The 13,449-nt window shown below is 34.3% G+C and overlaps 1 protein-coding gene across 2 annotated transcripts; it reads right to left on the reverse strand.

The window, feature by feature from the left end:
• Nucleotides 1-4,269: 4,269 nt before the first annotated feature.
• Nucleotides 4,270-13,273, reverse strand: Patr-1 (Protein associated with topo II related - 1). Of its 2 annotated transcripts, XR_004978801.2 has the most exons (6): nucleotides 13,075-13,273; nucleotides 11,933-12,848; nucleotides 10,295-11,880; nucleotides 9,555-9,800; nucleotides 4,989-5,699; nucleotides 4,270-4,929 (listed from the first exon to the last, which is right to left on the reverse strand). XR_004978801.2 is itself a non-coding variant. In XM_014243185.3 (5 exons), exons 1-5 carry the CDS (start codon nucleotides 13,111-13,113, stop codon nucleotides 5,421-5,423), a joined length of 3,066 nt encoding a protein of 1,021 aa, XP_014098660.1. In that variant the 5' UTR covers nucleotides 13,114-13,273; the 3' UTR covers nucleotides 4,270-5,420. The 2 variants fall into 2 exon arrangements, 1 of the variants encoding a protein (XP_014098660.1); XM_014243185.3 differs by having other exon boundaries at nucleotides 4,270-5,699.
• Between the last annotated feature and the right edge of the window lie 176 nt (nucleotides 13,274-13,449).

Consider the following 13,449-nt stretch of genomic DNA (forward strand, 5'->3'; position numbering starts at 1 on the left):
CTTGCAGAATGAAGCGATGGGAACTATGCCTAAAAAGCCCAAGCGAAAGCAGCACAGTGCAGCAGCAGCAAGGCACTTCTGTGATATGACCAGAGACATCCCGAAGGTGGCTGTCATAGACGCCAACTTTACCTCACCGAGCACCATACAGGAGAGATGGGTGGAGATCGACGTCAGATTGTCTAGTCTAGTTTTAAGCTATGTTTGACTCTTCAGAAACCCTTAGGGGCTACAGAGTCATCAAATACGCGGACAAGGCATTCTTGGATTTCTTGACGGGTAGTCTCTAAAATTAGCGAAGCCTTTGAAGGCCTAAAATTGAAGCTCATACCCGCCAAGGATATCCCAAGGAGGCCTAGTGCTCGCATTTGGCTGACCTCTCTGCATTAAAAAGGCGAAGCGTGTCTAAAATGCATCAAGCTAAAGAATAAGTATATACCAGGTATAGATAACTGGCAGCTGATCAAGAAGGAAAAGCCGAACAAAGCAAGCACACTCATCCTAGTAGCCATTTGTGAGGAGTCGATAGGGGCTCTATCAAAGGCTGATAATAAGATCAGCTTCGACAAAATGGGCAAGGAAGACGACACCAGCCAGTTGCTAAGGGGGGTGGGGATACTAGAGAACGTCAAAGAGGCTTAGATGCGTTCAGATATTTATCTGCTGCACTCAAAAATACTACAGCAAATCTGACAATCCTCTTAAGTAAGGAGGCGTCGGCATCAGTCTAATCCAAGAGCCCTAGGTGAAAGGAAACGCGACTACAACATCTCTTACAAGCAAAATGAAGGTAAACCAAGGGCATGTATTATTATTCAGAAAGGGCATGTATTATTAAGAAATATATAAACGCATTTCTTTGTCCTAACTATAGCACAGCAGATAACACGGTGGTAAGGGTGGAACAGGAAGGAGGTAATTTCTTTCTGGTGTCGTTATGCATGGCCCATGACAATGACGTGCCACCTATACCCTAGTAAGACTGACAGAGAAAAACAGAAGAGAGGATATCCTAATAGGATGTGACGCCAATGCGAGACATACGATATGGGGAAGCACCAACTGAAACGCGGTCATCGGTTGTCGATGACTGGAGGGTATCCGAGGAGCCATCTATGTCGGATCGCTCCTGGATACTCTCCAGCATTCGAAACCCCAGGAAAATAGCTTGAAGTAAATTTATTAAGATAGCAAGAAAAAGCTTAGAAGCAAGTATGTTTGAAAAAAATCAGTAATTCTCAAGAACTAGAGGTGGAATCCTCCTTCAATCAATCTACACGGTTAAACGTCCTCAAAAAGAGGAAGTCGCCTCCTTGGTGGAACGATAATCTTAAAAACCTAAAAACCCAAATGGAACTTTGGAAAAGCCTTCAATGAGAGTTATACGACCAAAATCTGGCAACCATATAAATATATCTTAAAGCAATACAATACAATAAAGCAGTTAGGAAAACAAAGGCAGACTCTTGAACACATCGATAGAAAGTTGTAAGGAATCAGCTAGACTGAGTAAGATACTGTCTAAGGAACACATCAATATATCTTACCTCAAGACGACGGGCGGAGCCTGGACCTCCTCTGCTGAAGAATCTCTTGAGAAACTACTGGAAGCACATTTTCCTGATAGTCAGCAAACCCCTGTGGAGATGCAACCTGTACGTGCAAATATGGCAGAACAATCCGACCACATAGTAAGCAAGAAGAAAATTATATACGCTATAAACAGCTTCTTGCCATTTAAAGCGGCGGGTCCGGCTGTGTTCCTCCCTAAACTGGGCAGAAGTACACACGACAACGCCAAAGATTTTAGACCTATAAGCCTCACCCCCTTCATACTGAAGATTCGAGAAAGGCTAATCGACTAAGGTCATCCCAGCGGATACCTTATCGAATGAGCATGCATACATAAAGGGTCGATCAACAGAAACTGTTGAACAGAATGATTATAGCACCAAATGGTTCAGCGACACGAACAAGCTACGTAACCAGAGGCACTCCTCAAGGAGGTGTCCTTTCCCCGCTTTTATGGCGCTGAATGGAAAACTACTTCAACTTAATGGATGAGGAGTGAAAGCAATAGCATATGGCGACGATGGTATTGATGGTATCGGGAATATTTCCTTCCACAATCAGTGAGATTATGAAAATAAATATGGGTTGTGAACAAAGGTCTAGATGTTAACACTAGTAAAACGGAACTGATGCGTTTCAGGAATAATACCAAAATACCTCAATTTAATATTCCTTCACTCGGTTGTACAACAATTTCAGAATTTTCAAAAACGATTTTTTCTTAAAGTGAATATATTTAAGAATACACACAGAAAATTTCATATCGATGAATATTTTCGAAGTTACACGCAAATTCGAAAAGGCGTTTCAGAGGGCTTGGAAGTACAAGGCCGGAGCGGCAGCGACTACCTAAACGCTGTCCCTTTTATGCACCTGTCTATTGTAAATGCTCCCTTCTAATGTACCTGAAATGTAAATTTTTATTTTTCGAACCCTAAACTGGAAAATATTTAAGAGTGGGAGCCAGTATACGCCACGAAGCCAAGCAGTAAACTTGCGAGTTCGTTTATGTTTTTTTGTGTAATTTTTCGTGAAAATGAAGTTTTCTATAAAAATGAGAAAATCTCTTAACATACGTAAGTCGAGAACAAAAAAGGGCAAAAACATTTAAAGAACAGGAAATCTCAGTTACACGTGATCCGTCTGTTGAGTATCGCATTTTAAATTTTATAACAGCAATTTATGAATATGTGAAATGTAAGATCTGTGACGGAAATGTCAAGTTTTAAACTGATTCTGAACGAGGACTTGGTTTTAAAATTGTTTTCTGTGTGATAAGTGTGCAGATCGTAACATAAATTCTAGTCCTTTTGTCGCGCACTCTTATGAAATAAATCGACGATTTTTGTTTGTCATGAGAGTCCTCGGATTAGGGTTAGAAGGTGCAGGAAAATTTTGTGGATCAATGGACATGCGAGCTTGTATATCAAGGAATGGCATCACTATTGTATTATATGAAGGCAATAGGAATTACACTTGGGCCTAATGCGCATTCATATTCCGAAAAAGAAGATGAGCAGCGCGTGAACATTTCCGATCGCAAAGCGTAAGAGCACCCGAGATGGAAGAATGGCTCGCAGATTTTATTAGAAGCTACCGAATAGACGACTCCATGTAAGATAAAAAAATAGTTTTTCAAAGTCGGTGACCAAGATTACTCGAAAACGGCTAAACCGATTAGTCTCAAATTTTAACACGAACTTCTTAAATTATTTTTTAGTAATCCATCGAAGATTTTTTTCTGATAAATATTTTTGTTTTTATAAACAATTCAAGGCCGAAATTTCGGTGAAAAATCGTTTTATTTTTTAGAAACCGCCATTTTGTCAAAAAAATACATATTGCTAATTCCTTCGGTTAATTACTAGATTTAACATTACTTTAACGAAATCTGTTTGTTTTTTTAATTTCAGATGATTCAGTTCAGAGATATAGAGTTCACCGCAAAATGTCTTTTTTGAGAGAAGCTCCCGGACTAGTTTACTAGTACCAAGCCTTAAAATATACTTGTAGTTAAAAGATACCATAATATGTGTATCAATTTTTGGATGAATAAACTTAAGTTTTCTCAGAAAAACTTCTGGAAAATTCACTTTATTTCGGCCTTCTAACTGTATATAACCCCTTATTACAGAGGTCTAGGAATATTATTTTCAGACTTCCAGCTACTACAGCGGGGCATTGGCCGTTTTGAAAACATGCGCTAAAAATGCACAGCAGATTTCAATAAAATTAGAATCAGTGATTTGGGCCGGAATAGATAGAGACAATGGGACAAACAACTTTTCAAAAGAGCTCTATTGGAGAAGTGTTAGTAGATTGCGGCCGTGATAACTAGTGAAACACGTGTTGGGGAAAATTTATGACCAGTGATTTGAAATAAGAACAGATCATGTAACAGTAAAATGGCTTCTACAGCATTAAGAGATTCCAAGATTACGACTTTTCTTTTCAGCAGCCAACTTTGAGTATGGATATGGATATCTTATAAAAGTATTTTTTATATTTTGATTGTTGAACTGTTGATCATCAATATCTTTGACGACACTGATTTAATAATTACCCTTGAAAAACACAGAAAGTAGTTACCTGAACTGATGTCATTGCTTGAACCCGATTTTTCAAATTATTGTTACATAACTAAGCAAAATAAACTGGTACACTATTTGCCCATACCTTTATTAAAAAGCTAAAATATTCCCATTCTTAAATGTTATTGAAAAATATTTATTTTTACATTTGTTTAAAAATTCGAACACGGTTAAAACGGGATCAGGGACTGATGGATGAATGAAAAATAAATTTTACGCGTATTTAAATGTCCGTCAATATGTGAATAAATATATTTTAAGATGTAAGTATTCTGTAGTAACATAATTGGTTTTATTGATACAATTTATAATCAATTTGAGAAGAGAAGCACCAAACGAAGCATTTATCTATTTATTTTTTGTATATGAATGTACTTGTTTGTATATATGAATTATGAAGGAAGATACGAAGATTAAAAATTGTCACGACTACTAGAAATCAGTTTCATTGCATACGCCGAATGCCTTCGTCTTATTTTTTAGTTCATACAAATTGTTTCTATAATAGATATCAATATTTATATTCATCTCTTGTTAAATAAAATTTGATCCTAATACTAAGTTTATGTATATTTTAATATTTACAAAACACCAAAAAAAAACATAAATATACATAAAGTCAATGATAAAAAAGGACAATTATTTTAAAATTCTTATTATTTCTTTTTGAAACTTTAAATCGTCAGCTAAAGATTGACAAACTCTTCAATATATCTACAAAAATGTTGTTTTGATAAAGTCGCTGATTTCAATATTGGTGACAGATCTGTTAAAGATTAAAAGTGCAAGGTTTTATTAATTAAGAAAAAACAGAGATAAAAATACCTATTTTAATTCAAAAATGGATTCAAGACCAACAGAAGAGCAGATCCTCAGTATTAAAAATAAAACATTGGCTTCTACCAGATAAAGTTACTTAGCCAAAACTACACAATCGGTTAGTTTTTCTGCTGTATCAGCCCAAAAAAGCCTTATCTGATAAGACCATATTTGTTGTTAACCTGGGAATTTAATTTTTAACAATATTATGCATTCAAGTGTTGCCATGTCCACAGGTCAAAGTCTAAGAAGTTTTAGTAATGTGCATACTTTTGCATAAAACCCTTCTGAATAATTTGCAAATATCTAACAAATTTTTCAGTTTACCGTTACAGTTTTTATGAATGTGAGTTATTTAGTTTAACTTTAGGTTTTGCAATCTCATTTCCGATCGTTCATAAGTTTATGTTTTAAATTCTTATACACGCCATATCTTTTTTAGTTAATCTGCTGTCTGGCCTCAGTAATAAGTGCCAATAGGGAATCAAGTTTTAGATCCTCAAAACGTGCAAAATGATTCATCAACGGTTGGATTGAATCTGACTCGATTTCTGCACAAACTGTGTGGTTTTGAATCGTTCGATTTAAAGACGTTGCAACTTGATCCAGGAAATAGCGCCATTTTCCCTTGTTTCCATCAGTAAGGGTACTATCATTGCCGGACATATAAATATGCTCAGCTTGCAACACCAGGCAAACCAGTGATGAAATCCCAAACTGCAAAAAATAAATAAGATAATATGTAGTCCATTATTAATTATGGAAATAATATCTATTGAAATGGGATGTATGATTATTTTCTTCGCATTGACCGGATGGGTCTACGATTACGCATAAACATTTACACTGGTTAGCAAAATTAAAAATTTTTTTTTGTCGCATGAAAGCTCGTATCAAATTTTGAATTTACTAGGGCCCCTTAACAATAATATATGAATGAAAAAAAATGACACGTCAGGTTTTCTTGTGACATCAAAACATATATTTTCTTCTTTAGAGAAAGTATTGCTTAATATAGAAAAAATACTTATTTTCGTGAATATCTGGCTTCTGGAAAGTATTTTTAAGTCTCCAATAATAATCTGCTAGCATTCCTGCACTCCATTTCCCTTGATAGCGGAAAGAAATAAAGATGAGAGTCCAGGATATGAATTTTTAAGTATATATTAAACCTCAAAGCTTTATGTGACCTTATAAGTTCATTTATTAAGCCTTTGTAATTTTCCGAACATTTCTAAGCGATTTCATTAAGTTTTTCTTCAAAGCTCTGTTAGCCGAAGAGAAGTTTAGATACTGAGTAGTGTGTTTGAACATGGTTGTAATGCGTTTCGTTTGAGTCAAACAAATTACATGATCCTTTGGTTCGCTCTAAATCATTGGTATAGCAAAGGGCATATGTCCGGGTTGTTGTTCAACTTAATAGCAGTCTCACACACGTTACACAACATTTATGTGAAACCCAGGTTTTTTCTCGATTTCTCATAGGAAATCCAAAATAGTTTAAATAACACTGTTCAATTATGAGAAATTACGACGCTGAGAATAGTTAAGTTAATTCTCCATACACATAAAAAAAACTGCCGGGGCGTTAGAACACTTTCGTGGCATGTTTACGATGTAACAAACGTGTAAATGATGTAGGTTAGTCGAATGCATATTTAGAAAAAAACGTATATAAAAAGAACATGTAGCTGTCTAAAAAAAACCAGGACGTGATTGAAACAAAATTATTATTTATATATTGTTAATAATATTACACCAACATTAGAGCAGATTGATTTTTTTTTGATTCTAGAAAGTGTAGGTAATATTAAGTTTTAAACAACTAGTGTATGGAGGTAGACTTCCCTAGAATCCCAGCGGAAATGCCTTAAGGCGAAAAGTAAAAATTGTTTTTGAACAGATTCCATATTCCAATATATGTCTAACCAAAGTTGTATAAAGTGTTTTAGTAATACACGGATCTCTAAATTGTTTAGACCAACGTTTAACAAAACAGAGGACACCTTTTTCTTTCAAGACCATGGTATCAATATGAAGACTAAAATTAAGCTTAAGGTCCATATTAACTCCCAAATCAACATAGTTCAAAACTTCCTATGGAGTATGGTGGTTTATTACATAAAAGAGGGGTGCACAGATCTACGGGAAAAACACATCATCATACATTTATTGAGATTCAATGGCCAATCAATTCTATCACACCAAGCAACAAAATTGTTTAAGTATGTTTGCAACAGACATCTTTTATCAGTTGAAGTGTATGATTTAAAAAGCTTTACGTCGTCGTTTTTATTGTCTTATTTAATTCTATAATATCTCTACAACTATTAACAAAAAAGAAATGTCGAGCAAATTTTACCGAAATTTTAATTTTGTTGGAAAAAGGTCTGCCAAATTTCCAATTTTACTTTGTTTTTTTCCTCCGTCCAAGCACGAGTTTATGGTCTTAACTAAAACAGGTGTTTTTTTTTTTTAATTTTTGATGATCCTGTCAGGAGTTTGCTGACAACGTGGACGCACCTTTTATTCGAGGGGTCACCGGAAAAGACGTTACAATGGCCCACTTAAAAAAAAATTTAAACTACAGATCCCCTCCCTAATGTGATTCTGTATACCAAATAAGAGTTTTGTATTTTGTTGTGGAGCTTAGTTATGGCAATTTATTTGCTCTTGATTAATGGCATGGCAATGGCCAAGAAACATGTGTACCAAGTTTCATAAATATATCTCAATTTTTACTCAAGTTACAGCTTGCACAGACGGACGGACGGACAGACAGTCACTCGGATTTCAACTCGTCTCTTCATCCTGATCATTTATATATTATATATATAGCCCTATATCTAATTCGATTAGTTTTAGGTGATACAAACAACCGTTAGGTGAACAAAACTATTATACTCAAAGTTGCGAGATTATAAAAATTATTAATATTGAAGATTTTCGTAAAATAAAAACACAAAAAATTATAGCTTTATAGCTTGAGGTGTTGCCACTTACTATATTTAGGGAGCCAAAGCCAAAAAAAATGGAAAAATCACGTATGCAGGAAATATTCTATGGTTCATTCTGAACAACTTTGCCTAAGAGAATATGGGTCTAAAACCGGTTTCGAGCTAGCGTTTATTTAGGTGAAGTTAAATTTTTCGGGATTATAAAAATTACTGTTGTGTTATAGAATCAAAGATTTTTATTTTACTCAAAAAGTGTGTTCCTAGGAATAGTAGATTGTATAGACTTCCTATTTTCGCAGCATTTCCCATAGTGCGTAAATTCTATTTTAATGCTTCCAAATTGTGACTTGCGTTGTCCAGTTTAGGGATTTTTCAGAACGAGCGCAACAAGTTTTTCAATTTATTGTAACCTTGATTTTTTCATGTATTTTTACTAAATAGCTAATTAAAAATAGTTTAAAACCATTTTACATAAATTTTCTATTAATAATAAATAAAGGGCAATCTTCCTTTGCCATAAATATATGATCAAAGCTTTAGACTATTGTAAATTACTTGTTAAGTCCAAATTTAATGTGTTTGGTAATGAAACACCATTTGTAAGGCATCCGAGGATCATCTAATAGGGGACTGATGCCTTACCACTAGTCATTTCGCTTTGGCAGTGAATGGACTAGTACACAAAACAAAGAATACGAAATTTATTTATTCAATTCAATCCGTCAAAAAAATATCTTTTGAAGTATTATTGTACTTCAACTTTTTTGTAGCAATACCGTTTACAACACTGTGGCACAGTCGACCATTATCAAAAACATTGGAACATTCGTGCAGTTGAATTTTGAACTAATATTAATGCAAAAAAAAATATTAATGCAAAAAATATAAAGCAGGTAAATAAACTATTTCAATAATTTCACAAGCACAAACAAATTAATTCTAATGAATATCACATTAAAGAGTGTTTTTCAAAAATTAAAACTCAGGGTTGTCATCTACGTATTCAAGTATGCTCGCTTCAATAGCCATCCGCAAAGCAAAATCATGTTATGGTATTATATAAAGTATGCCGGCAGCAAGAATCCAATAGACTTCCGGACAGTATTGTAAACACCAATGTCACAAAAAAGTTAAAGATCAACAATAATTTAATTCCATTTTTTTAGGAATTGGGTTGCTATCGATAATATTGAAAAGGAGTTGAGTTAGAAACTGTAGTAAGGGCACATTAAGCATGTCATCATTCGTATTTATGTAATATGAAAGGTAACGTAATCATTAGAATATATAAAATTTCATTATTAGTTAAAGTGTAATCATTACTTCTAGCGGTAATCCATTTAATATAATTGTTAATTTTATATATTCTATTCACGTAAACAAATATCCCTCAATGTAGGGAAAATTAAAAAAAATTAAATATATAGCTGATATTAATGAGAAGCCTGAAAATTTTCTGCCAACAGAAATTTGCAAACAGAAAGTGCAAAGTGAAAATAATAATTACGTAATTAACTTAAAAACACTAGCAAATTAAGAAAGTCGACATGAAGTCAGTAAAACAGATGTTGTAATAACCTACAATGAAATGTACAAAATTATGAAAATAACTTACCTTACTACAAAATATGCCATTAAATTTCTTTTCACTTAGGGGTATAGAGACTGAAATTCTGACAATCATTTCAAAGTCTGCTTGTTGCACTTGCTTTCTAAACTCAGGATAAAGTGCATATAAAACGCCATCAGTATCATCCTTATCTTTTTTTATAACATTCTGCAAAGAAGAAAAAACTCCCATCCAAATTGTCCAACGAATGTCATAAGCTTCCACATATGTCATTATACGCCGAATCAGAGTCTATAAAATAACATTTAATGATAAAACAAATAAATTCACAAATAATAACTTAAAATTTACAAGTTTTAGAGAATGGAGGAGAAATTGAGATAATAAAGTGATAGCTGATTTTGATGACGTAGCAATGTAAATAATTTTGTTATTTTTTGCTACTTATAATAATTACTTGCTAAATAGAAAATAGAGCTTTCCGAAACTGAAGGTTAATGATGCACTGAGAAAATAAGAATTTCTTTTCCAAACTTTCCGTATAGTTTACCATTATCTTTAATCAACTATTACCCAGTACCAATAATAATATATATTAGAATACTATACAATATTCAAATATATTGCAATATACCAATCAGTGTATTGATTTTTCTATGTCTTAGTCTTATAGAGTTTTGAAAAAAGAAAAAAAATTAATAGAGTTACTTTGTATAAATATTATAAACATTGAAACAATTATACTTAAAATATTGATCACGGACGTTAAATACTTATTATATTACCTTTCCTTTGCGAACATTCATAATTGCTGCAACTTCTTCTTGTGAAAGTCCAGCTATTAGCTTTGTCACGAGTGCTTCTTTCTTTTCAATCTCATATGTGAATTTGTTTTTCAACGCAGAATTCACCGTTGATGGATTAGATGCTTCGGCTATTCGCTCTTCTTGACTTTTGCTAGCATTTTCTATCTGCTCTAAAGTAGCTATGCGCTCACTTTCTTTCTTTTTTTTCATTATAATGGTAGCGATTGCAGTAGGATTATTTAAATCCTCCAATTTCAAAACAATACGGTAGAGGGTTTCGATGTGTAACAAAATATGACGCGATTTACGATGAGCTGATGATGTAAAATCGCCGATTGCACTTGTTAAAGGAGCTACAGGTGTTATGTTTGACTTAAGGATGGATGAATTGGTACCACTACAACTTCCAGTAATTGGGATACCATCACCAGCCCCACTGACTGCATTTTCATTTCCCATAATTTCAGCGTCAATTATTTTACGCGGTGCTGTTACACTTCCATACTGTAACTTACCTAACGAGTTTTCAAACTTTAGTGGACTAAAAACATATGGTGTTTTTTGATCTTGAATGTTTCCTAAATTTCCGCTATTATTTCCAACTGTCCCGGTACTCTCTGAATTACGACGTTCGCGATGTTGACCATTCCGCGTTCCATTTTTATTGCCGAGCTGAACTAAAATGAGCTGAGCGTGACCTTTAGGTTGCGTTAGTGGATGATTTAACTGGTTGTCTTTATGTGCTTGACTATGGCGCAGGTTGCCATTAAGGATAGCTTTTTTTTCACGGTATACCGTATAGTAAAAATCATCAATGTAGGGAGTATCCGTGTTCAATTGCGAAAGCTGTATACCTATTAGCCAATGTTTGTCGCGTGTACTCATTAAATTCGCATATTCATCAAACTCTTCATGTGGCAAGTTTCCGTTTGCAGATCCTCCATCACGCCGTTGATGGATTGGCTTATTAATTCCACTAATATTGATCCTTTGTTGTACAAGATTTTGTGGAGAGTTTAATCCAATATTTTGTTGTACTTGTTGTGTTTGACGTGCAATATTTTGCAAAAGAGGATGGTTTTGTTGAATTTCCTGAACTAAACGCATATTGAACATATTATACATAGAATTCGATTGCTGAGAATTTAGTAAGACAGCTGAGTTAGGAGGATGTGGTGTTATACGAGCGGCTTGTGGCGTTTGTACCAAAGAAGCCGGATGGATACCAGCAACAGCTGCAGCAGCACGCATTGCATTAAAATTGGGATGCATTGCAAAATTATTTAAAGCGATTGGCAGATGCGGGCTTGGCAGTGGTCTCGGAAAATTGGGGGGTAATCCATGCTGGTTAAGTATAGGATGTGGATGAAGCTGATGATTGTTTTGTTGCTGCATATGCGGGCTTAATCCAGCTGAGTATAAAGAAAATCCTGGTGGAAGACGATTGCCACCACCACCCGTTTGCTGTTGGTGAACTAAATTACCCAAAGGGTTTTGTGTCAGATTATTTGCAAAATTAGGGTTTGGTCTCAATGGGTGACCTTGATTAGGAAAACCTGGCGGACCTATGTAAAACATATTTCATTAATTTATACTATGTATAAAAAACTGTAATACCTTTTAATTGTGGAACTTGAGGTTTTGACTGATTTAGTTGTTGATGTAATATTTGATGTTGCTGCATATGATGTGATTGAGGTGGAGGTGTGTTTGTGTTTGAGGACTGTCTAACAGTGTCATTAATATGCTGTTGAATTTGCTGTTTCTGATTTTGATGATGCTGATTTCGTTGGTCTTTGGGTTGTAAATAATTATCGCGATTTTTTCGTATACTTTGTTCAATAATAATATTTCTCTCAATATCTTCCAGAGTACAAAATTTTGGAGTTGAGGGTAAGCCAAATGCCCCGCCAAGGTGGTGAGGCAATTCTCTTTGAATCATTTTTATATCTGTGCACTGATTTTTCTCCAACTGTATATGTTGCGCAAAAAGATTTGCATTTTGTGTTTGTTGAAAAATTTTTTCACTGTTATTTACATCATTCATTCCAATTAATGAACATCTTTCTCTAGATTGAAATATTGATAAATGTTCACTACCATCTAATGCTATGTGCGAACTTTTAAAAGGATTTGTAGCCCAAACACTAGGATCCAAATTTATTCCAGTTGTTCCAGATAAACTTTCGTTATCGTCGAATCTCAAGTCGACATCGTCCAACTTCATTGCCGATAGATTTAACTCCAAATCCGAATCTGCAAACTTCTCTACATAACGGCCACGCGAGATATTTGCCTTTGATGGCGATGAAGCTTGAGAGGATGTTACAATCTTTCCACTAATTAGTTGCACACCATCTAAAGATTCTTTGTGGGATCTAGCAGAAACGGAGCAGTCTGTAAGCCGCACCATAGTTTCATGGGCTTCTTCCCAATCCCCATTAGTGGCGGATCCAAATGTTTCATCGTTAAGGGCATCATACTCCTCTTCAGAAGGCTCAGCAATTTGACCACTAGCCCCATGATCTTCGTACTAAAAAAAACAGAATAATATCAAACAAAAATAATATAAATGTAAAAAGTAAAAACACAATCCACATATAAATACTACAACTCGACCTACTGATTAATAATGTCACCCTAACGTGAAGGCATGGTTTGACTATTTTTAAGTCAACAGTTATCATTTACAATCTAGTTTGGGAAATTTTATATATATCATATTTTCTTATTGTAATGTAATTATACATTTTACTCACCGGTACTGATGTGTCGAAACCAAAAAAAGAATCATCCATCTAGAAAATTTGTTTATTTCACACGAAATTGTCATTTGTCATATATGCACCGCCGCCATTGACTATTCGCCACGGTTGCCTACACTTTACTTGAATATAACTAAATTATTTTGATGATTGATATATGGAAATATTTTACCAAGAAAATGACGTGTATATGTATTCTTAACGTAAAAATACTTGAAATCTACTTGAATACTTTTAAATTCACTAATAAATAAGCTACTTTCTTCTTAAATACACATAATTTATTTGAAAAATATCTGGCATCACTTCCTTGCTAAATTCGTACCAATGGAAGTGTTCGGAATTTACAGTATTTGAAGAAACCCAGTA

This window comes from Bactrocera oleae, chromosome 2 (assembly GCF_042242935.1).
Source record: "Bactrocera oleae isolate idBacOlea1 chromosome 2, idBacOlea1, whole genome shotgun sequence".
In the NCBI taxonomy this organism is placed as follows: domain Eukaryota; kingdom Metazoa; phylum Arthropoda; class Insecta; order Diptera; family Tephritidae; genus Bactrocera; species Bactrocera oleae.